The 23,628-nt window shown below is 42.9% G+C and overlaps 1 protein-coding gene and 3 non-coding genes across 4 annotated transcripts in view; 3 read left to right on the forward strand and 1 right to left on the reverse strand.

Annotated features, from left to right (window-relative positions):
• Window positions 1-8,275, forward strand: part of CCDC30 (coiled-coil domain containing 30) — a 44,230-nt gene extending 35,955 nt beyond the window's left edge. Inside the window, exons 18-26 of the mRNA XM_075279888.1 lie at window positions 967-1,176; window positions 3,076-3,233; window positions 3,577-3,742; window positions 5,033-5,154; window positions 5,339-5,480; window positions 5,902-6,038; window positions 6,544-6,658; window positions 6,842-6,903; window positions 7,868-8,275. Of these exons, the coding sequence (XP_075135989.1) occupies window positions 967-1,176; window positions 3,076-3,233; window positions 3,577-3,742; window positions 5,033-5,154; window positions 5,339-5,480; window positions 5,902-6,038; window positions 6,544-6,658; window positions 6,842-6,903; window positions 7,868-8,078 (1,323 nt within the window). The 3' untranslated portion in view covers window positions 8,079-8,275. The remainder of the gene's footprint in view (window positions 1-966; window positions 1,177-3,075; window positions 3,234-3,576; window positions 3,743-5,032; window positions 5,155-5,338; window positions 5,481-5,901; window positions 6,039-6,543; window positions 6,659-6,841; window positions 6,904-7,867) is intronic.
• A 1,903-nt stretch (window positions 8,276-10,178) lies between these two features.
• On the forward strand, window positions 10,179-10,251 carry TRNAF-GAA (transfer RNA phenylalanine (anticodon GAA)). Its single transcript has one exon. It is a non-coding gene; the product is annotated as a tRNA-Phe (tRNA).
• A 1,713-nt stretch (window positions 10,252-11,964) lies between these two features.
• On the forward strand, window positions 11,965-12,037 carry TRNAF-GAA (transfer RNA phenylalanine (anticodon GAA)). Its single transcript has one exon. It is a non-coding gene; the product is annotated as a tRNA-Phe (tRNA).
• Window positions 12,038-14,795: 2,758 nt separating this feature from the next.
• Window positions 14,796-14,877, reverse strand: TRNAL-UAG (transfer RNA leucine (anticodon UAG)). Its single transcript has one exon. It is a non-coding gene; the product is annotated as a tRNA-Leu (tRNA).
• Window positions 14,878-23,628: the final 8,751 nt, after the last annotated feature.

Here is a 23,628-nt window from a genome sequence, read left to right on the forward strand (position 1 = left end):
AGTGATATACAAGCAGCACTTGTAGGGAGCGTGAAATTGGTATTGTGTCTTTCTACTCTTCTGTAATTGCCTCCAGTATACAGATGTATATAGGGGTTGTCTGGGACTGCAATATTGATTGCTGGGGCCTCTTCACTACTTACCAAGCAGAGCGCTGTACATTGTATAGTGGTTGTGCTTGGTACTGCAGATCAGCCCCATTCATTTGACTAGGACTGAGCTGCAGCATGTGACCAATGGACATGATGTCAATAGCCTGAGAAAAGGAAGCAGTGTTCAATATTATAGTCTCAGACAACAGGGCAGGGAAATAGACCCCAGTTCAGTGAGGTCCCTTTTCCAGCTTCAGTAAGTCCAATGAGACTCATCTCTAGGTAAGTATAAATGTTTGGTTTCTATATACGGGTATGAATGGCTTTAAATTGACCTGACAGGTTCTCTTTAAGGTCCAATTAGACGGCCTGATATTCAGTGCAGTCATGTAGAACCTGAGTTTCCAATAAGAAGACCACTCTCATTGGTCGGTTGGGATTCTGGGCAGCACATCACCCTGTCTGATCATTCCTCCTCTGTTCACTTTGCAGCTTGCTATCTAATTAGACCGATACAAACGAGAGCTGACTGATGTGTTTTCCTGGCCAGGATCGGTCAGTGTAGTGTAAAAAGCAGTAGGGATGAGTAAAAAGTAGTAGGGATGAATGTTGGTGAAAAAAAAGTCAGTGGGGGGTGGGGTAGGCAGAGCTGATCTTTCCTGTAAAGTTTCCTATAAATAGCTCCTTCCTAAACTGTATGGGGGTTTATATTGTCTTTTTGCCCCATAAAAGATAAATTAATGGGGGCAATTGCATTCTCCAAATAGAAATGGAAACCTCCCCTCTGACTTCCTAGAAGCCTAAAACAGCCACTACATTTAACCAGAAGGTTTATGATGACCAGGCCTTGACATTTTGTTCTACTCACCCCCAGCTTACTGCAGAGCTGAATCAGATTAAACAGAAGCTTGCCTCCATGACTGCAACTTGCACCGGTCTTGAAGTAGATCTTGAGCAGCGACAACATGTGATGAAGGAGATGGAGCTAGAGCTACTTAAGAGGAGCCAAACCACTAAAGCATTGAGCAGCTGGCAGGAAAAGCTAGAACATGAGAAATGCCGAGCAACGGAGGCGGAAAAAATAGTAAGAAGGAAAAATCTACCAGACTGTGGTCATTCTTCTAGACTCATCTGCTAGATTAACCTGCTATTGGGGGAGATTTATCAAGACCTGTGTTTTTTAATATTCCCTGTGATGGCAGAGCATGTACTTACCACGAGGCGCAAACCTCATCATATATTAGGAGCATCCAACGGTCTGTGATCTAGAGTGAACGCTACACCAGCTTGATGCTGGCATCCATAGTCATTATGGATTATAATAATCTGCCGACCAATCGCCCTGTCCCATCTCATATTTAGAAAATCACAATCCCAAGGTTTGCACCTTTTTTATGCAAGAAAACTGACATATGGGGATGATAAATATCCACTATAGTCTTAGTATGTGAAAGTGTTCTTAGATGTGCTAGTTTCCAAGGGGTTTTCTGCCATTTTTATTAAAGGGATCCTATCATTAAAACGCAATTTTTTGTGACTAAGATATCGGAATAGCCTTAAAAAATGCTATTCTTTTCCTACTTTAGATGTCTTCTCCTCACCGCCGTTCCGTAGGAATCCTGGTTCTTGTCGGTATGCAAATGAGTTCTCTCGCAGCACTGGGGGTGGGCCCCAGCACTCAAACAGCACTGGGGGCGTCCCCAATGCTACGAGAGAACTCTCCAGCGTCGCCTCCATCTTCTTCAGGAACGGGCTCTCTTCATGCGTCTTCTTCCGGCGCAGGCTTCAGACTTCTAGGCCTAGGGCAAAGCTGACTGCGCATGCCCGCCTTACACAATACTGTGTAATACCATTTTCTTGTGGCCGGCGGGCATGCGCAGTTGGCTTTGCCCTAGGCCTGAGGCCTAGAAGTTTGAAGCCTGCGCCGGAAGAAGTCACGTGAAGAGGACGTTCCTGAAGAAGATGGAGGCGGTGCTGGAGAGTCCTCTCGCAGCACTGGCGACGCCCCCAGTGCTGTTTGAGTGCTGGGGCCCACCCCCAGTGCTGTGAGAGAACTCCTTTGCATACCGACAAGAACTGGGATTTCTACCAAACAGAGGCGCTGAGACGACATCTAAAGGTAGGAAAAGAATAGCCTTCTTAAGGCTATTCCAAAGTGTTAGGGTGCATTCACACTACGTTTACGGCAGCTTATTCTGAACGTAAAACACGTTCAGAATAAGCGGCGTATAAAGCAGTTCCATTCATTTCTATGGGAGCCGGCATACGAGCGCTCCCCATAGAAATGAATGGGCTGCTTCTTTCACTGCGAGCAGTCCCATTGAAGTGAATGGGAAGTGCCGGCGTATACGGCAAGCTCTGCTCATGCCGAGCCGTACACGCCGGCACTTCCCATTCACTTCAATGGGACTGCTCGCAGTGAAAGAAGCAGCCCATTCATTTCTATGGGGAGCGCTCGTATGCCGGCTCCCATAGAAATGAATGGAACTGCTTTATACGCCGCTTATTCTGAACGTGTTTTACGTTCAGAATAAGCTGCCGTAAACGTAGTGTGAATGCACCCTAAGTGAGAAAAAATTGAGTTTTAATGATAGGATACCTATCCTTAGGTTGGGCCATCAGAATCAGAGGATCCACCCCTCTTGATGAGATCAGTTTGAAGGAGCCACGGTACTCGGACAAGCGCCGCAGCCTCTATTTTGTTTTCCAGGCAGAATGCTGCACATTTTTTAGTGGCTGTACATGGTATTGCAACTTACTCTATCCCAAGTAAATGAATGCAACAGACCTATGTGTAGTACCAGGCAATATCCTGTATAGAATATCTGTGAGTGAAGAGGCTGCAGCACCCCTTCAAGCAGCTGATCTGAGGGAGCTTCAGGAGTTGGACCCCATTAATGGTCTTTGGTAAAATTAGGTCATCAATATTAAAATTCCAGAAGAGCCCTTTTATTCTTACCTTTCACATTGCTTTTAATATTAGGTATTGGAACTAGAACAGCAACTGCGAGCCACACAGCACCAGGTATTACTCCTAGAGACCCAGAATGCAGAAAGACACCACCTAGAGGAAGAACTGAAAAAAACAAGAGAGAACGAAGCCAAGTTAAAGGTGCAATTACAAGATGGACAACTGAAGAGGTAATTCACTCAAGCTATTATGTATTCAGTGATTGATACTAATGTGGTTATCTGTTAGAGGGGTTGTCCAGGATTAGAAAAGCATGGCCGCATTCTTCTAGAAATAGTGCCACAACAATCTACAGGTTGTATCTGGTATTGCAGTTCAGATCTATTAAAGTGAATGGGGTTGAACACATCCTGTGGGCAAACCCTGTTTTTCTCATGCTGTGCTAGCTCTTCAATAATGGTCAGTCTAACACTCTGTACTTGTTCAGATAACATAGTAAAAGCTCTTGTTGGGGGTCAATGGGTTCTGGCTGCTGGAAATTCAGTTATTACTATTGTGCTCATTTCTACGTAGGAAAATTTTGGATCAAAATTTTGAAGAATTGCAGCTAGAAATTAAAGCCCTTCACGACAAAGAGATCTCCCTCACCCAGAATAACTGTGCCCTTCAACTCAAGCTTCACCAGCTGGAATCTGTACGGCAACATATGGATGATGAGAAATTATCTACTGCGGCTGAGGTTAGGAATTAAACGATGTATTATCTCATCCTATATATAGGATATGCTGCAGAGTTCCAGAATTGTGGGCAGACAATCCACAGCAAATTATAATGGCATGTTAATATTTGTTGCAGATTTTCACCAGAGTTTCAAACCTTGCAATGTAGAGGTTAAACTCCAGGACAAGTCAGCATGTAACACATATAGTTTTTACGTGGTTGAGTAATTTGGCAAATTTCCTAACTCATAACATAACTGTATATCACTAGGATATGCCACCACATTATGACAGGTGAGGGTCTAGTCTCTGAGAGAATGTAGGGGCCACAGCATTGTTAAGCACTCCATCCCCCTTCATAGTCTTTGCCTGCATAGCAGTGTCCTGGTCACCAGTAGAGCAGAAAACCTTCAGTATCCAGGGGTCCAAAAGGTCAGACCCCCACTGATCTTAAAGGGATTCTATCATTAAAATCACATTTTTTTTCTCGATCACACATAGGAATAGCCTTAAGAAAGGCTATTCTTCTCTTACCTTTAGATGTCTTCTCTGCGCTGCCGTTCGGTAGAAATCCCGGTTTTCGTCTGTATGCAAATGAGTTCTCTTGCAGCATTAGGGGCAGTCCCCAGCGCTGAAACAGCACTGGGAGTGTCCCCAGTGCTACGAGAGAATTCTCCAGCGACGCCTCAATCTTCTTCTGGAATGCCTTTTCCCTGTGTCTTCATCCGTCCTGGGTTTCAATCTTCTAGGTCTCCAGCAGAGCAGACGGTGCATGCCCGCGGTCTCAAGAAAAATGGCCGCTTACACAGTAAGCTGTGTAAGTGGCCATTTTCTTGTGGCCTGTGGGCATGCACAGTTGGTTCTGCCCGAGGCCCGATGGCAGGGCCGACTGCGCATGCGTAGAAGTTTGAACCCAGCTCCGGAAGAAGACGCGCAGAGAGGCCTTTCCTAAAGAGAGATGGAGGCGTCGATGGAGATTTCTCTGGCAGCATTGGGGAAGGTCCCAGTGCTGTTTGAGCACTGGGGACGGCCCCCAGTGCTGCGAGAGAACTCTTTTGCATACCGACGAAAACTAGGATTTCTACCAAACGGCGGCGCGGAGAAGACATCTAAAGGTAGGAGAAGAATAGTCATTCTTAAGGCTGTTCCTACGTGTGATCGAGAAAAAAATGTGATTTTAATGATAGAATCCCTTTAAAGTGATAGCATATCCTAGGGACACCATCACATTATGACATGGGAATACCCCTTTAACTAACAGGCATAGAAAGCCATTGGCAGGCATCTCTTATTATATGATGTGTTTCTAGCGCACACACTTGGAGAACACTAACCAGAAGCTTTTGGAAGAACTGTCACAAGTACAAGAAGAGAAGGAACAGTTACACAAGGAGTATGATAAACTATCCAAACAGCTGGATGACTATATCAGGTAAGATGGGATGTCATGGACTATGCAAAGAGCAGAAAATTCCCATAGATTCAATTTCCATAGTCATACGTCTGTTATGTGGAAGAGATGTTAGACAGACTCTAGACCTTAGTAGGGTGGGATGCTTGAACTTGCCTTAAAGGAATATTATGGGTTTTGATTTTCTTTTTTACTGTTCTACTAGAAAATACAATGAAAGACAGCTTCGATATAAGGCCAAAATCAGCCATGCAAAGGAGATTCACTTGAGTGACGTAAATCAGAGGGACTTGCACATAAAGCAGCTAGAAATGGAGCTGACCTTTAGTCGGAGCCAGGCGGAAAAGGTAAAGAGGGAGTTCTTGTCAACCTGAACTTTAACCCTCATAACTCACCCACCTCCAAACTACTGTACACTCTGAAGTTCACCTCTTCCATTGTTTTGCACCATTCACCCCCTCTGACCACACACAACCTGCCCCCTCCATAGATTTCTGATCTAATCTCCCAGCACTACTTACATGTAATCTCCAATCCTCACAAGACCTTCTCTGCTTCATTTTTATCCGTTCTTCCCATCTTTGCCTCCAAGAATTCTGCCATGCATTCCCCATACTCCGTTCCCCAACCACCATTGAAACCTTTAAAGTAATGTGAAAATCAGTTAGTTAAGAGCTTATCTGACCGACAACTGTCCCTGATACAGAATGTTGATGCTATGGGTCCTTTTCATACAGGATCTACATTTTAGTCTTTTTTCCCCATTAGGAACAGCAGTGGATCAGCAGAATCACAGAAGACAATGATCGTCTACATGAAGAGAAGAGACAGTTGCTCCAGAAGATCACAGAGTATGAAGCTGCAGACAGAAACCACAAATGGAAACTACTTTCCGTACAGAACAGGTACAGATGTATGATTTGTAGGGAGAAACCTACATGGACAGATGTGTCAGCAACAATTCAAGATAGCAGGTGTAGGGCTGTACCGCTCTACAGGAAGGTATAACTGCGAATGAGCCACAAATAATGCCGATGGCCAGCAGAATCCATAATCCATCCAAGCACAGTATAAAGTATGCGCTGACCGAAATAAAGTGTAATTCTCTTTATTCAGTCCATCAACATAAAACACGTTTGTGGGATACAGAAAAATCAGGGAATGGCCTTTAATAAAACATCTTGACTTTAATATCTGTGTCCCACACCAGTGTATTCTTATGCTGACTGGTTGAATAAAGCAATACACTTTATTCTGATAACTGTCACATATAATATACTGCTTGGATGGATTACAGATGGGAAGAAAATCGAAGGATTAAATCATCACAACTGAGATTTCAGACTCCCCACAGTTTCTGCCGGTGCCCACAATACCCTACTTTACACAGCCCTCACCTGTCTATTACAGGGCAGATATTCTTGATGAAGAAAACAGACAACTGCAAGAAAGCCTGCTCCAACTTTACAACCAAGTGGCGTCACTGGAACGAGTATTAAAGAAACTGCAGTCGCTCAATCTTGCTGTAAGTAAGAATATTAAAGGGAGCTTGTTCCCAGGATTGGGGCCCCTACACCACAAGCATGTCCATATACTGCTGGGATATAGGATACCGAACCTGGTGGTCTTGGATCTGGTTGTTACTAGGTTTAAGAAATCTCCTCTCCTGCGGCTCCAGCTTATTACTTTTTTTTCTCTTACTTCATAGGATATTACCAAAGTAATGTCACCTGAGTGTCTGCTAAGACCAGATACAATATTAAGTCACAGGTAAGAAAACGCACAACTCTTATTTAATTACGGCAGTACATAGTTAATGGGGGAGATTTATTATAAGATAAGATAATCCTTTAATAGTCCCACAGTGGGGAAATTTCAGACTGGTATGTCAGTTTTCTTACGTACAAGGCAAAGAACACTTACACTGAAAGGGGTCATGGCGAGGGGCACAGAGTTAGTAGCCCCCTCCAGGTTTATCATCATTTACGGCAGTTGGCATAGGTTTCAGAACAGACACATGGCCCTATGAAGGGAGCACTTAATTTATGAGGAGGTGTGCGCCTTGTTGTAAATATGACACAGCCTTCATTGAAAATACTGGATTTTTCAGACCACAAGACAAAAATCTGGTATGAAATTCTCAGTCTTATAGCCTGAGGTCAGGGGGGCTTACCAGTGACAGACTCCGCTGACTGCTGGGATTCTGTTCCTTTTGGATTAGATTTACTGGTTTGGCTAAACCTCGTATCATAGCATTAAGGCTTGTTGAAAAAGCCGTGCATGATGTTTAAGGGGGCTGCCCCTAGAGGGCAGCAAGCAGAGGCACTGTTTACCTATTTACATCTTGGAAAACAGATTTGTATATTTTTCCCATATTCCCCCAGTGGAGCGAAAATGGCTTTGTAAGTCTCCATACGTCTGTAAAGGTGCTCACTCCTTAAGAACCTGCCTTCTTAAGGATCAGACATGGATTATGCAGATAATCTCAAAATATGGCAATCTGATGCTGCTTTAAAAATGAGTCAAAGGTCAACAGTTTATGCCTCTTAAAGGTTTTAGGCATCATAGTGACATGTATGGACTAAGATAAGCTGGCCTCAGATAAGCTGGTGTGGTATACAGCTGCTGGGGCGGTGTTGTATACTTGATTAGACTACAGGGCATATATGCCAGCCAAGCTTTTTATCCCTATAATCGTTGTAAATTCACCTAATAATTCAGATTTTCCTTTCAGTTCCTTGGAAATTGGACCAGCCAGTTCACCTGTGATGTCAAAAGTAATTGACACTACAACGCTCGAACAATCCCCAGAACTCCCCATGACCCTGTCGCTATCTCACTCGGACACATTGGAAGTGGGATATCTAAATGTTGCCTCTCCTGGAGTCCCCATCACTACTCTTGAACCATCTGTGACTCCACAGCCATGCACTGATAACATATAAACAGAGAGGCGACCATCTTGATCTTTTATGAACATTTTGTACCCTCTACTGACCAATGGGTATCATTGATGAGAGTGCTGATTGACTCTCTATAGTGATGACAGTTAGCGGTTTGCACCTTTTGGTAATAATTGTGATGGATTTAGGTGCCTTCCCTTTACGAATATTACCCCTCATGCTGCTACCTGTACAGTGATGTTGCAGTGACCAATAAAGCTGCAGATGTTTGTATTTTTGTATTAGTTTATTAAAACCTTTTTTAAAATTTTATTGATCTATGACTTGTTCTTTGTAAGGGAATGAATACTGGAAGTATGAAAAGTATACGGCTTCACACCTAGACTTCTATCAATGATGGTGTAACAACATCAGGCCTGTGTAACACCAGTGGTATAGAAGTCTTAGTGGGCTCAGAAGCCAGGGGGGCCCACAAGTCACTATAATATGGACAGCACAAGTACCCATCATAGTCATTGGGGCGTTTCACGTCTGTTTTCATGGACGCAGAGACAGTGAGAACCTCTTACGGTTCCAGCTTATTTTGGTCTTTAAGGTACAATTTTTTTTTCTTGCCCACCAGGCCTCAATTTTATTAAATTTCCAACACAACCGTATGAGGGTTTGTTTTTGCAGGACAAGTAGTACTATTAATGCCACCATTTTGAGAAATATATGATATATTTAAAAAAAAAAAAAAAACTCTGAGTGAAGTGGATGAAAAATACAGAAATTCAGCAAATTCTGTGGTTAATTTTTACCACTGTTTACTTTGTGGCATAGTTGAAATGTCCACTTTCTTCTGTGGGTCACTACAACTATAGCAATACCAAATTTATACATACTCTTTATTTCTGTTGCCGTATGTTTAAAGACCAATTTTCTTTCTTTTAGTGAAGGTGTGTGAGGTCTTGTTTATTGCTGGAGGAGTTTGTGTTTTTTATTGGTATCATCTAAGGCTGAGGCCCCACCTTGTGGAAACGCACCTTTCTTTGTTGCAGATTTTACACGTTTTGTTGAGCCAAAGCCAATAACGGCTACAAAAGGAATGGGAAATATATAGGAAGTTCTTATATTTCTACCTTTTGCTCAATCCACTCCTGGCTTTGGCTCAACAAACTGCAACAAGAAAAGCTGCATTTCCGCAACGTGGGGCCTCAGCCTAATGAAGGAAAACTTCCCAACCAAGGTTTGCCATGGATTCCCTTATGGAGTCCATGTGTCAGTCCCTTACCGGTCCATTTTTGTTGCCTCTATGTCTATATAGCACGCTGCTGGTTGTATATTAACAGTGACAATCATATTAACAGTGACTATTTGGATCTATACGACAGATTCCTATTTAGATTATTTAGGAGAATATAGAGAGGCGGAGTCTTCCCAGCAGGCAGATATGGTATTGGCTGTAGCTGCTCATATGATACTGTGCTGAGACATCATGAGGTTAATAACAAATCGCAGAGAAAAACTAAAACCCAAACTGGTGTCTGGTAAAAACCTAGACTGCAGGGAATTCAGTACACTATACATAAGAGAAGGGCAGACTGTGATCAGGGTTGGAGTTGCCACAATGGAAATTTGTGTTTCTGCTGGAGTTCCTTTTTTAAAAGGAAGTGACCACGGTTAGTTGTGACTGGCCACACACTGCCCCTGCAGGGAAAATGTAGTATTACAGCAGGTTCAGACACATTTTTATATGAATTTCCATTGAAATATAGGAGAAAATCTTACTGCCCTCTTCTGTAGGTGTTTATCAATATTGGGCTTCAGTCTAAAGGGGTTTTCCAATGCCGAATCCTCACATATTAACTATTCCAGTAGACTCCAGGCACCTGAATTTAGAACAGTGGATAGGAAGCGTATGCAGCAGCTCATATTCAGTTAATGGGCAGTGGATGGCGCTGAAACACCGTTCCTATTCCATGAATAGGAGCTGCACAGGATCTTTCCTGCCACTGATTGACCACGGCTATCAGCCACGTATGAAAGAATTGTAGATGTAGTCAGTAGTCTGCTCTAGTCACTCCACAGCTACTGCCAACTATGTAAAGAAAACACGTGACTCAGAGTCCTCCTTATCTCAGTCCAACACACCATCACCCAGCCGAAATAGCTCAGTTGGGAGAGCGTTAGACTGAAGATCTAAAGGTCCCTGGTTCGATCCCGGGTTTTGGCAGTTCATGGGAATGACCTTATTTTGGGCAGATAAACATTTAAAATGTAATAAAACAGATTGTATATACTAGAAAAACGTTACAATATATTGATAGGTTCACACTACCATTCAGGGACTCTGCATCCCGTTCCGCTTAAAGTAGGTAGAGGGAAAAGTTCTGCAGTATAACATCAGCGGAAACCCGGGAGAATCCATTACAGTCTATGGAGTAACCACTTTTTAAGAGGATTGGGTTTACATTTTTGGGGTTCCCATGCGGACCTGAAGAACGGAAACCCAATATTGCTAGTGTCAACCTAGCGTAAGTGATATTTACGCCTAGAATTGACAAAAACACATTGGCCTAAGGGGCCACACGGTGGCTCAGTGGTTAGCGCTGGAGTCCTGGTGCTCAAATCCCACCAAGGGCACAAAACCATCCACAAGGAGCCTGTATGTTCTCCCCCGATAGGAAAAAATGTACATTGTGAGGTCCATGTGGGGCTCACAATCTACATTTAAAAAGAAAAAAAAAACACATTGGCCCAGATTTTAATATTGAACAGTGCAAACTTATCACATTTGTATCTGAAGATTTCATGGAGGAAGGGGGAATTATCTGGGCCTTCAGATATGGAGGATAGAAGATATCACTTCTCATCTGCATTTACTCAGGAACTTCTTTCTGCAGTTAAAAGTACAATGAACATAGAAGATGTTCAGGAAAAGCAAATGGTTCATGATCAAATGTTTGCAGGGCTTAGGCCAAAGAAAAAATGAGTTTTTCTCATTCATGAGAATTTAGAGTGTCTTATTCAGTGGCTACATCTGGAGAAAAGACTGTTTTTGTTGCAGGAAATTAAAGATAGATTTCCTTTTGATGAAACTAAAATCAAAGGTTGGGCGGAAGTGCCCAAAATTGATTTTCAGGTGGCTAAAGTGGGGAAAAAGACAACGCTTCCCCTTGAAGACTCGTTGCACCTTAAAGACCCGCTAGATAGGAAATCTAACAGCCTCCTTAAGAAATCCTGGGAGTGCTCTTCAGCCTTATTACAAGTTAACATTGGGGCAATGTGTGTGGTAAGGTCTATGTATAGATGGCTAGGCCAACTGGAGATCCATCTTAGAGAAGGGACCTCTAGGGAAGACCTCTTATTCCCGCCTGTTTATGGTAGGAAAAACCCCAAGTGGGGCGTACAGAAAAATTATAAACTGGAAACAAATATATAGTTTATGATCGACTCAAGATGGAAGCAGTAAAATGCACAATTTCCCTGGTAGGCAGGGTCATTTATGGCCACCATTGACCTTTAGGGTGCATATTCATCCTCTCTACCAAATAGGAAAAAATCTTACTGCACTCTTCTGTAGGTGTTTATCAACATTGGCTTCAGCCTAAAGAGGTTTTCCAAAGCCGAACCCTCACATATTAACGATTCCAGTAACCTCCGGGCACCAGAAGTTAGAACAGTGGATGCGGACCGTATGCAGCGGCTCATATTCATGTAATGGGCAGTGGATGGCACTGAAGCACCATTCTTATTGCATGAATAGGGGCAGCTGCACAGGATCTTTACGGCCTCTGACTGACCACGGCTATCAGCCACGTATGAAAGAATTGTAGTCCTAATCAGTGGTCTGGTCTAGTCACTCCACAGCTACTGCCAACAATGCAAGGAAAAAAAAAACGTGACTCAGAGTCCCCCTTATCTCCGTCAAACACACCATCACCCAGCCAAAATAGCTCAGTTGGGAGAGCGTTAGACTGAAGATCTAAAGGTCCCTGGTTCGATCCCGGGTTTCGGCAGTTCATGGCAATGAACTTATTTTGGGAGGATTTTAAGGAAAACAGTTACAATGTAATAAAACAGATTGTACATACTAGATATAGTAAAGTCACAGTATAATGCTAGCTTCACACCACTATCCGGGACTCTGTACCCCATTCTGCTTAAAGTAGGCAGAGAGAAAAGCCCTGCAGTATAACATCAGCGGAAACCCGACAGACCCCATTATACTCTATGGAGTAACTGGATAGGGTTTTCATTTTTTCCAGTCCCCATTCGAACCTGAAGAATGGAAACCCAAACGCTAGTGTAAACGAAGGATTATGAAGATAATCTTGTTTCCCTTAGTCCTAACGGCACAATATGGGGTATTTCTACCCCTGTGTGCTGGTAGGACAGGCGGATTTTTAATTAGCCAATTAATTAATCATGGCTTGCCCTATAAGAGGGCCCAAGAACCTCCCCCCTGTGTGTATATACAAGAGTAACTTGCCGAGCCGTACACGCAGCGCTTCCCATTCATTTCAATGGGACTGCTCGTAGTGAAAGAAGCAGCCCATTCATTTCTATGGGGAGCGCTCGTATGCTGGCTCCCATAGAAATGAATGGAACTGCTTTATACGTCGCTTATTCTGAACGTGTTTTATGTTCAGAATAAGCTGGCGATTACGTAGTGTGAATGAGCCCTTAGGGTGGCAGCAGCGAGCCCTCTGTCTAGTCCGTTTTGAAGAAAATCCAGGATTGCCCTCACTGGGGGATCGGAGGAGTCCACTTCATGTTCAGACACCAGGCATTGAAGATTTTACCAATTCTTCTATAGATGGTATTAGTAGGCCCAGCTCTGGTGCTTGCGAGAGTCTTCAAAACGGCTTGAGACAGTCCTTTATAGGGACTGGTCAACTTCCAGGCTGTCAGGTTGAGTCTCCTCAGATCCTGGCATCTCAGCTCTCCTTGGGTTACCAGGTCTGGGAGAGGGGGGAGGTTCTTGGGCCCTCTTATAGGGCAAGCCATGATTAATTGGCTAATTAAAAATCCGCCTATCCTACCAGCACACAGGGGCAGAAATACCCCATATTGTGCCGTTGCAGGACGACAGGGAATGGTATTTACTAGAGATGAGCAAATATGCTCGATTGACTACCTTGGCCGCATTGCTCCCGGTGCAAAAACACTTCTGAGGCTTCACATTTTTACTGCCCCTCCTACCTTCCCTGCTGCCGGGAGCTATGCGGCCGAGGTATTCAATCAAGCATATTCGCTCATCTCTAGTATTTATGCCTAGAATTGACAAACACACATTGGCCCAGATTTTACTATTAAACAGTGAAAACTTAGGAAGTCTGAAAACACACCCGATTTATCACAGTGACTAATGCTGGATGATAAATCTGGGGTGTCTATAGACTGTCTAGTCCATAGATGGCGAACCTTTTGAGCTCGGTGTGTCAAAATTCGTAAAAAAAACCCCAAAACCGAGCTTTACTTGGGTGTGGTGTCACATCTACAAATATCCATAATTCTAGGATATTTGTAGCTCTAATTAAAAAAAATATATATATTTTTTATATGTATTATATGTAGTTGTGGCCCATCACATGGTATATGCCCCTACTTTTTTTATGGGCCCCCACAGTATATGACCACTTTCTTATGCCACCCCCACAGTATATGACCCATTACTTATGGCTACCCCCTACAATATTTAACCCCTTTTTATGGCTCCCAAATAGTATCTGATGCCTTTTTATGGCCCCCACACAGTATCTAACCCTTTTTTATGGCCTCTATGCAGAATTTAACCCAACGTTATGGCCCTCACACTTTTTTTAATCTCCCCACACAGCATATGATCCCCCTTATTTATGGCCCCCACACAGTTTATGACCCTTTTGATTTAAAGCCCACTGCCCGCAGGATATGACCCCTTTTTTCTCCCCACCCCCACACAGAGTAGTGGCTGATACTTTTTACTCACCTGTCCACGCTCCAGTCCTGGCCGCCTTCCACTCCCGCCGCTGCGCTGTAGCCAGCGCGGTAGAACGCCAGGCACTGGATGCGGATGTCAGTGTAGCACCGCCTAGACCGCATCCAGGACAGGAACATGGACAGGTGAGTCATTGGTTCGCCACCACTGGTCTAGTCTAAAGATATATACCTCTTTTTAGTTAGCACATAGAAATAAGGGAGCCTTCACACGGAGTAAACACGTGTGTATTTTTGCAAAAGACACGTGTAAAAATACACGTGTAAAAATAAGACTCCCATTGACTTCAATGATATTTTTTACACGTGTAAAAATACGCCTGTAAAATGTCATTGAAGTCAATGGGAGTCTTATTTTTACACGTGTATTTTGCAAAAATACACGTGCGTTTACTCCGTGTGAAGGCTCCCAAGACTGCATTCAGACAGCTGTAGTACGGTCAGAATAAAAAAACACTCAGATCAACTGGTAAAAACCTTTAAACTAAGAGTAGGACAAACAGCAAGAGAAATGGATCAGGCTTATTGAGGGTAATAACTCTCTAAAACGAAATAAATCCTGGCCTGTGGCTTCTCGGTCTGTCACACTCCGGTAGAAGAAAACACGACATGTAAATGCCAGTGAGTCAGTTAATGACAGACAGCGCCACCTACTGTTCAGAATTCTTAGTAGATTTTTTATTTTAATTTACCTGATTTTTTCTAAAATTCTGTAAACTTATCACAACAAGATTATTTCCATTTTTTGACTACAAGGAAAAAAAATCCTAAAGAAGTGCTTAAAAAGAAAATGATTGGCAGCGGTGGGATTCGAACCCACGCCTCCAGAGAGACTGGAGCCTAAATCCAGCGCCTTAGACCGCTCGGCCACGCTACCTTATAAGGAATCTGTAGAATGGTGATCATGGCCATGTAGATTTCCATGCACAGGTGACAAATACCATGCAGAGACTGGTAAAGATTTCAAGTACAGTACTCCTCATGTCAGATTTCAGGACTTTTTTCCCCCCAGTTCTGTCCACGTTCTTAGGAAAAGTTCACACACAGTTTTTTGCAGGAGGATTTTGAGGCAATTTTTTGATCCACCTCAAAAAATTGTCTTCAATTCATTTCAATGGGAATCAGTAGTAGTTTTCTAACTTAAAAAACCCATTGAAACCATCGAGATGGGAAAAAACCTGAAGCATTTTTTCACACATTTTTTGCAGAAACAAAAAAGCACTGCCATTTTTTACACAGTTTTTCCAGGTCCATACTGTGCTGGAGTAAAAAATAAAAAACCGACTAGTATAAATCAGCCGTTTCCAATTTCGGAAATAGATTTTTTTTCAGTCCGCAAAAAACTCCATGTGAACATACTCTTAAAAAGTGAAGCGCAGGACACAGAAACAAGAAAGTGATTGCACAAATTTGGGCCAGCACCAAAGTGTTATGTGGGGGGGGCGTCTAATAATTCCTATTATTGTACCTCACATTATTACAACTATTTCTTTAACCTCTTCCTGCCATAGCCAGCCTTGAACTCTGATGGATTTTGGTGCAGATTTTCATACTTGTACATGCAAATTTTGTTGCAGATTTTGCAGCTTTTTTATTTGACAAAGAGGGGCACAAAATGCTACCTTTAAACACACGAATTCTAACTAGCATAAAATATAACTTTTATTTTGATCAGCTAAAAATAATATAGCCAGGGCTATTAAAACAAACAAATAACAAACACACCAGCAGGCGTGATTAGGACAACTCCCAATACACTCTTTCAGTATGTGTCCCCACAGACTGCTGGCGCAATTATATTGATTTAAATGAGCATCCAGGGAATAGTAAACTAACTCTCTGGCACATGCTAGTAAACACCACTTTATAGGTTCAAGAATAAGAGGTTGTTACTCTAGCTGCTGCCGTAGCTGTATAGGATAATCACCCCCCCATTACCCTGCTCTGATATCTTGCATAGAGCCCTGGAGCCTATTGACACTCATGCACACTTACACACATGCCACCCTATGTAAGCTAGGTGCGGCTTTTTTACAGATTAAGTGTGCATACCAAATGCTGGTCTTAGTAATTTACTGACATTTATGCTCTTTCACTATGTCCCTGCCTGTTCAAAATAAACTACAGGTATCCAGGTTTAAGATGCGCATAATAAAATCTCTCAACGCGTTTCAAAGTTAAACTTATCATCAGGAGAGGATGTAAATCAAAAAAATAATAATAAAGATGTAGTTGCGGTTAAAACCGCATTTCCCGGTCCCTGATGGTGGGAGCCGGTACAGAGTGTCTGACGCTGACTGCTGCAGCGCTGGGGTTTAAATAGAGCCCAGACTGCTTCTAAGGATACGCCCCCTCGACATCATTCGGGTCTCCGCCAATCAGATTGCAGAGTCTCCGTGCGGAGGATAGCTCCTCCTTCTGTGGGCGTATGTTTGCCTCCGAAGCGTCCAAAATAAACAGCGCTGTTACTGTCTATGGAAGAGGAACCCGAAGGTAGGTATATATCATATCTGACAGATATTGGGAATGAATCGCTCCACACCAAAACTCTTTATTGCCATTAATACGCAAACACACAACTCCCTGCATTTATTGGCAGGTGAAAAAGATCGTGTAGCATATAGATAGGTCTGAAAAGTGGGCAATACCCTGCGTTTATTGACGGGTAAAAATACCCGCCTAGCATACATATTCATTTAGCGGAAGTTCAAAAGGAACCATGATAGGGGGACATTTCTGAGAATCAGTCCCATCATCACTTCAGTACACTATCGATGCGAATAAAAAATAAAAAATGTTTAATCTAATCATTTACAAGATTACTGCTACGGTAAAAGGACTTAATATGGAGTTAACCCTATCCCTACCATAGTGTACTGAGAGGAGCTATAGTGAAAGGACTTAATATGGAGTTAACCCTATCCCTACCATAGTGTACTAAGAGGAGCTATAGTGAAAGGACTTAATATGGAGTTAACCCTATCCTTACCATAGTGTACTAAGAGGGACAAGTGCCTCAAGACATGCCTTTCCCTCATTGTTCCTATTTCCTGGGTTTTTATAGGTTAGAGAAGATATCGAAATTAGTGGAGTATATCCAGCCCTACTGTCTATTTAGTCTCAAATAAATGGGGCAAAGGAAATTTGATCGTTAAGACCTTTTGGTCTTACACATTGGAATTTAAAGATCCACCTCGCCTCGTGTTGTAACAAAAGGCGATCCCAGTCACCTCCCCTTGTGGGTTCGGGTACATGTTCAATACCCTGAAACTTCAAAGTTTCAGGGTTGCCACCATGATACTGCCACACGTGGTTCGATAAAGTTTTATCCTCTTTCCTGTTGATATAACCAATATGTTCCAACACTCTCTTTTTGAACTCACGTCGGGTCTTTCCGACATAGTTGAGTGGACACGGACATGTGACACAGTAGATCACTCCTGCCGTCCGGCAGTTGATAAATTGTCTCGTATCATAATGGATGTTAGTCGTTACGCACAGTACTTGATTCCCTTTCTGTATGTGTTCACATGCCTTACATGTACCACACTTGAATGTGCCGTGTGGAATACTGCGATTTAACCACGTTTTCTCAGGTGCAGCAGGTCTAAGATGGCTATGTATCAATAGGTCACGTAGGTTCCTGCCTCTCCTGTACGTGACACTAGGTCTTTCACTCACAAGGGGTCTAACCTCTGAATCCATTGTGAGAATGTCCCAATATGATCTTAAGATATCCAGTACATTCTTATATCCCCGGTCATAATTGCCTATTAATCTGACAATTTTATTGTCACTAATCGAACGTTGTTTTGGTGTAAGTAGTTCTGTTCTATCTCTACTCTTTGCATCTTTTCTTGCTTTGAGTAGTAATGGGTTAGGGTAACCTCGTTGCCTAAATCTGGCTCCTAATTCTTCTGATTTTTCTTCAAAGTCCTCCAAGTCCGAACAATTCCTGCGAACGCGCAGAAACTGTCCCTTGGGTATGCCTCTCCTCAGGGGTGCTGGGTGATAACTATCCCACCTGAGGAGAGAATTGGTCGCTGTATCTTTACGAAATAGGTTGGTTTTCAACTTGCCAGATTCGTCGACTGTGACAGTGATGTCTAGAAAGGTGATGGTGACCGGGTCTATAGTCGAGGTGAATCTCATGTTGATGTCATTATCATTCAACTTTTCCACAAAAGTGTTAAAGCTCTCCACTGTACCTGTCCACAGAATCAGCACGTCATCAATATAACGTAGCCAGAGCGAGATATATGGAGTCCATTGTTCGTGCTCTTCTGTAAAGACGAGGCGCTCCTCCCACCAGCCCAAAAATAAATTAGCATAAGTCGGGGCTGCAGAGCTCCCCATAGCGGTCCCCCGCTGCTGGTGGAAGAAGCGCCCGTCAAACATAAAGTAGTTTCTAGTCAGCACGAATTCTAGGAGCTCCAAAATAAACTCGCCATGGTCTGTTAGCTGAGTTCTCCTACTCTGTAGGAAGTATCTAATCGCCGCACACCCCTTGTCATGCGGGATCGAACTATATAATGCTTCAACGTCTAGAGACGCTAGAAACGAACCTGGTGGAAGATGGACGTCCTGTAATTGTCTCAGGACGTCCATCGTGTCTCGGGCATAGGAGGAAAGAGATGACACGAAAGGGCGAAGCACCCTATCTAAATAGATGCCCGCCCCCTGCGTCAGTCCCCCTATGCCCGAGACAATGGGTCTTCCTTTAAGGGGAGATACCCCTTTGTGGAGCTTCGGAAGGCTGTAGAAAGTAGGCACAGTGGGAGTTCTATTTTCCATGAACGCCAGTTCTTTTTTGTCAATGAGGCCAATTTCAAGGGCCCTTTTGAGGATGGAGTCTAATTCCCTTTTGAAAATACTTGTAGGGTTGCTATCAAGGACTCGATAAGTCTCTTGATCTTCTAACAGTGACAAACACATTTTTACGTATGTATCTCTATCCATCAATATAACGTTCCCGCCTTTATCTGACGGTTTAATAACAATTTTATCGTTATTTGATAGATCCTTTAGAGCCATCATTTCTGTACGTGTCAGGTTGTTGCCTTTCATTAGGTCAGATGTTTCTACCCTAGTCAGGTCCCTGATCACCAACTGTTCAAAGATTTCAATGGAGCTATTTTCAAAGACCGGGGGTGCGCTAGTACTCTTTGGTTGGAGGCTTGTGAGTGACTTAGTCTCCTCTATGCCCTCCCCCTCCCTCCATAGTTCTTCCAACAGTTTAAGATTTTCAAAATCCTCAGGGTCTATCCCCAACTCCTCACATTTTTTCTTATTAATTGCGTTCATGTATTTCATCCATTTTAGCTTTCGTGTGAATAATGAAATGTCCTTTACCCATGAAAATAAATCAAATTGCACTGTTGGCACAAATGACAGGCCTTTTTTGAGTACATTATGTTCCTCTGATGTTAATTCATGGCTTGAAAGATTAACCACCTGCATTTCGTTAGTTCTATTTAGTGTTTCACAAAGGGGATTGCTCTTTATTATTTCTGAGGTGGATTTGGTTCTCCCCGACCCCGTAAAAAATACTGTGTGATCGGGGGACCCCTTGATAAAAAACCCCCCTGTTCACTGTTCTGCTGTGGGTTTCTAGAGGTCCTAGTGGCTGGACTATTAGAACGATACTGGTTCCTGCTGAATCTTCCCTTATTTCTGCTCCTAGCACCGGGAGGACGTTGGTTACGTTCAGTATCTGATGTTTCAAATTCGCTAGAAGAAATATCACTTTGGTTTCGGGTATTTAAACCCACATAAGCTCTATTTTCTTTAAACTCGAGCAAATCTCTCTGGAATTGAAAATGTTTCCTTGATTTTATCTGACTGGTATATCTCTCTATATTAGATTGCAAATCTTTTTCTTTCTTACTAAAATCTACTTCTGCTGAGAAAGTTTTAGCTTTAGTAATCACTTCCTTCAAGTTTAATGACAACTTCTGAAGGTTATCTTGCTCTTCCTCAACTAAAAGCGCTATCAGTCTTAGGGAAGATTCAGTGACCTCTTTTTCCCACTTTTGCATTAGTTGTTGTGATCTAATCCTTTTCGCAGGCAGTATCCCATTTCTCAGTCCCCTAGGGACTATCTTATGTTGTAGGTAATTTTTCAAGCCCTGTAACTCCCACCATGAATTCACGTAATCTCTATAAGCCTTAGTGAGTAATTTAAAGGTGTCTTTCATGGATGTGGGGAGTTCACTACCAACGTACTCCTTTTCGGAAAACACACTTTTGGCTTCCTCTAACCATTTATCGGTTTCAAAATTCTCTGATAGAAAACTAGACATGATAAATAGATATTATCTGGTTCTTGTTAGACTGCCTCCTATCCCAACTAAGGGGATACTAGCTAAATTCTATTTGACAAAGAGGGGCACAAAATGCTACCTTTAAACACACGAATTCTAACTAGCATAAAATATAACTTTTATTTTGATCAGCTAAAAATAATATAGCCAGGGCTATTAAAACAAACAAATAACAAACACACCAGCAGGCGTGATTAGGACAACTCCCAATACACTCTTTCAGTATGTGTCCCCACAGACTGCTGGCGCAATTATATTGATTTAAATGAGCATCCAGGGAATAGTAAACTAACTCTCTGGCACATGCTAGTAAACACCACTTTATAGGTTCAAGAATAAGAGGTTGTTACTCTAGCTGCTGCCGTAGCTGTATAGGATAATCATCCCCCCATTACCCTGCTCTGATATCTTGCATAGAGCCCTGGAGCCTATTGACACTCATGCACACTTACACACATGCCACCCTATGTAAGCTAGGTGCGGCTTTTTTACAGATTAAGTGTGCATACCAAATGCTGGTCTTAGTAATTTACTGACATTTATGCTCTTTCACTATGTCCCTGCCTGTTCAAAATAAACTACAGGTATCCAGGTTTAAGATGCGCATAATAAAATCTCTCAACGCGTTTCAAAGTTAAACTTATCATCAGGAGAGGATGTAAATCAAAAAAATAATAATAAAGATGTAGTTGCGGTTAAAACCGCATTTCCCGGTCCCTGATGGTGGGAGCCGGTACGGAGTGTCTGACGCTGACTGCTGCAGCGCTGGGGTTTAAATAGAGCCCAGACTGCTTCTAAGGATACGCCCCCTCGACATCATTCGGGTCTCCGCCAATCAGATTGCAGAGTCTCCGTGCGGAGGATAGCTCCTCCTTCTGTGGGCGTATGTTTGCCTCCGAAGCGTCCAAAATAAACAGCGCTGTTACTGTCTATGGAAGAGGAACCCGAAGGTAGGTATATATCATATCTGACAGATATTGGGAATGAATCGCTCCACACCAAAACTCTTTATTGCCATTAATACGCAAACACACAACTCCCTGCATTTATTGGCAGGTGAAAAAGATCGTGTAGCATATAGATAGGTCTGAAAAGTGGGCAATACCCTGCGTTTATTGACGGGTAAAAATACCCGCCTAGCATACATATTCATTTAGCGGAAGTTCAAAAGGAACCATGATAGGGGGACATTTCTGAGAATCAGTCCCATCATCACTTCAGTACACTATCGATGCGAATAAAAAATAAAAAATGTTTAATCTAATCATTTACAAGATTACTGCTACGGTAAAAGGACTTAATATGGAGTTAACCCTATCCCTACCATAGTGTACTGAGAGGAGCTATAGTGAAAGGACTTAATATGGAGTTAACCCTATCCCTACCATAGTGTACTAAGAGGAGCTATAGTGAAAGGACTTAATATGGAGTTAACCCTATCCTTACCATAGTGTACTAAGAGGGACAAGTGCCTCAAGACATGCCTTTCCCTCATTGTTCCTATTTCCTGGGTTTTTATAGGTTAGAGAAGATATCGAAATTAGTGGAGTATATCCAGCCCTACTGTCTATTTAGTCTCAAATAAATGGGGCAAAGGAAATTTGATCGTTAAGACCTTTTGGTCTTACACATTGGAATTTAAAGATCCACCTCGCCTCGTGTTGTAACAAAAGGCGATCCCAGTCACCTCCCCTTGTGGGTTCGGGTACATGTTCAATACCCTGAAACTTCAAAGTTTCAGGGTTGCCACCATGATACTGCCACACGTGGTTCGATAAAGTTTTATCCTCTTTCCTGTTGATATAACCAATATGTTCCAACACTCTCTTTTTGAACTCACGTCGGGTCTTTCCGACATAGTTGAGTGGACACGGACATGTGACACAGTAGATCACTCCTGCCGTCCGGCAGTTGATAAATTGTCTCGTATCATAATGGATGTTAGTCGTTACGCACAGTACTTGATTCCCTTTCTGTATGTGTTCACATGCCTTACATGTACCACACTTGAATGTGCCGTGTGGAATACTGCGATTTAACCACGTTTTCTCAGGTGCAGCAGGTCTAAGATGGCTATGTATCAATAGGTCACGTAGGTTCCTGCCTCTCCTGTACGTGACACTAGGTCTTTCACTCACAAGGGGTCTAACCTCTGAATCCATTGTGAGAATGTCCCAATATGATCTTAAGATATCCAGTACATTCTTATATCCCCGGTCATAATTGCCTATTAATCTGACAATTTTATTGTCACTAATCGAACGTTGTTTTGGTGTAAGTAGTTCTGTTCTATCTCTACTCTTTGCATCTTTTCTTGCTTTGAGTAGTAATGGGTTAGGGTAACCTCGTTGCCTAAATCTGGCTCCTAATTCTTCTGATTTTTCTTCAAAGTCCTCCAAGTCCGAACAATTCCTGCGAACGCGCAGAAACTGTCCCTTGGGTATGCCTCTCCTCAGGGGTGCTGGGTGATAACTATCCCACCTGAGGAGAGAATTGGTCGCTGTATCTTTACGAAATAGGTTGGTTTTCAACTTGCCAGATTCGTCGACTGTGACAGTGATGTCTAGAAAGGTGATGGTGACCGGGTCTATAGTCGAGGTGAATCTCATGTTGATGTCATTATCATTCAACTTTTCCACAAAAGTGTTAAAGCTCTCCACTGTACCTGTCCACAGAATCAGCACGTCATCAATATAACGTAGCCAGAGCGAGATATATGGAGTCCATTGTTCGTGCTCTTCTGTAAAGACGAGGCGCTCCTCCCACCAGCCCAAAAATAAATTAGCATAAGTCGGGGCTGCAGAGCTCCCCATAGCGGTCCCCCGCTGCTGGTGGAAGAAGCGCCCGTCAAACATAAAGTAGTTTCTAGTCAGCACGAATTCTAGGAGCTCCAAAATAAACTCGCCATGGTCTGTTAGCTGAGTTCTCCTACTCTGTAGGAAGTATCTAATCGCCGCACACCCCTTGTCATGCGGGATCGAACTATATAATGCTTCAACGTCTAGAGACGCTAGAAACGAACCTGGTGGAAGATGGACGTCCTGTAATTGTCTCAGGACGTCCATCGTGTCTCGGGCATAGGAGGAAAGAGATGACACGAAAGGGCGAAGCACCCTATCTAAATAGATGCCCGCCCCCTGCGTCAGTCCCCCTATGCCCGAGACAATGGGTCTTCCTTTAAGGGGAGATACCCCTTTGTGGAGCTTCGGAAGGCTGTAGAAAGTAGGCACAGTGGGAGTTCTATTTTCCATGAACGCCAGTTCTTTTTTGTCAATGAGGCCAATTTCAAGGGCCCTTTTGAGGAT

Source organism: Leptodactylus fuscus, chromosome 6 (assembly GCF_031893055.1).
Source record: "Leptodactylus fuscus isolate aLepFus1 chromosome 6, aLepFus1.hap2, whole genome shotgun sequence".
Taxonomy (NCBI): Eukaryota; Metazoa; Chordata; class Amphibia; order Anura; family Leptodactylidae; genus Leptodactylus; species Leptodactylus fuscus.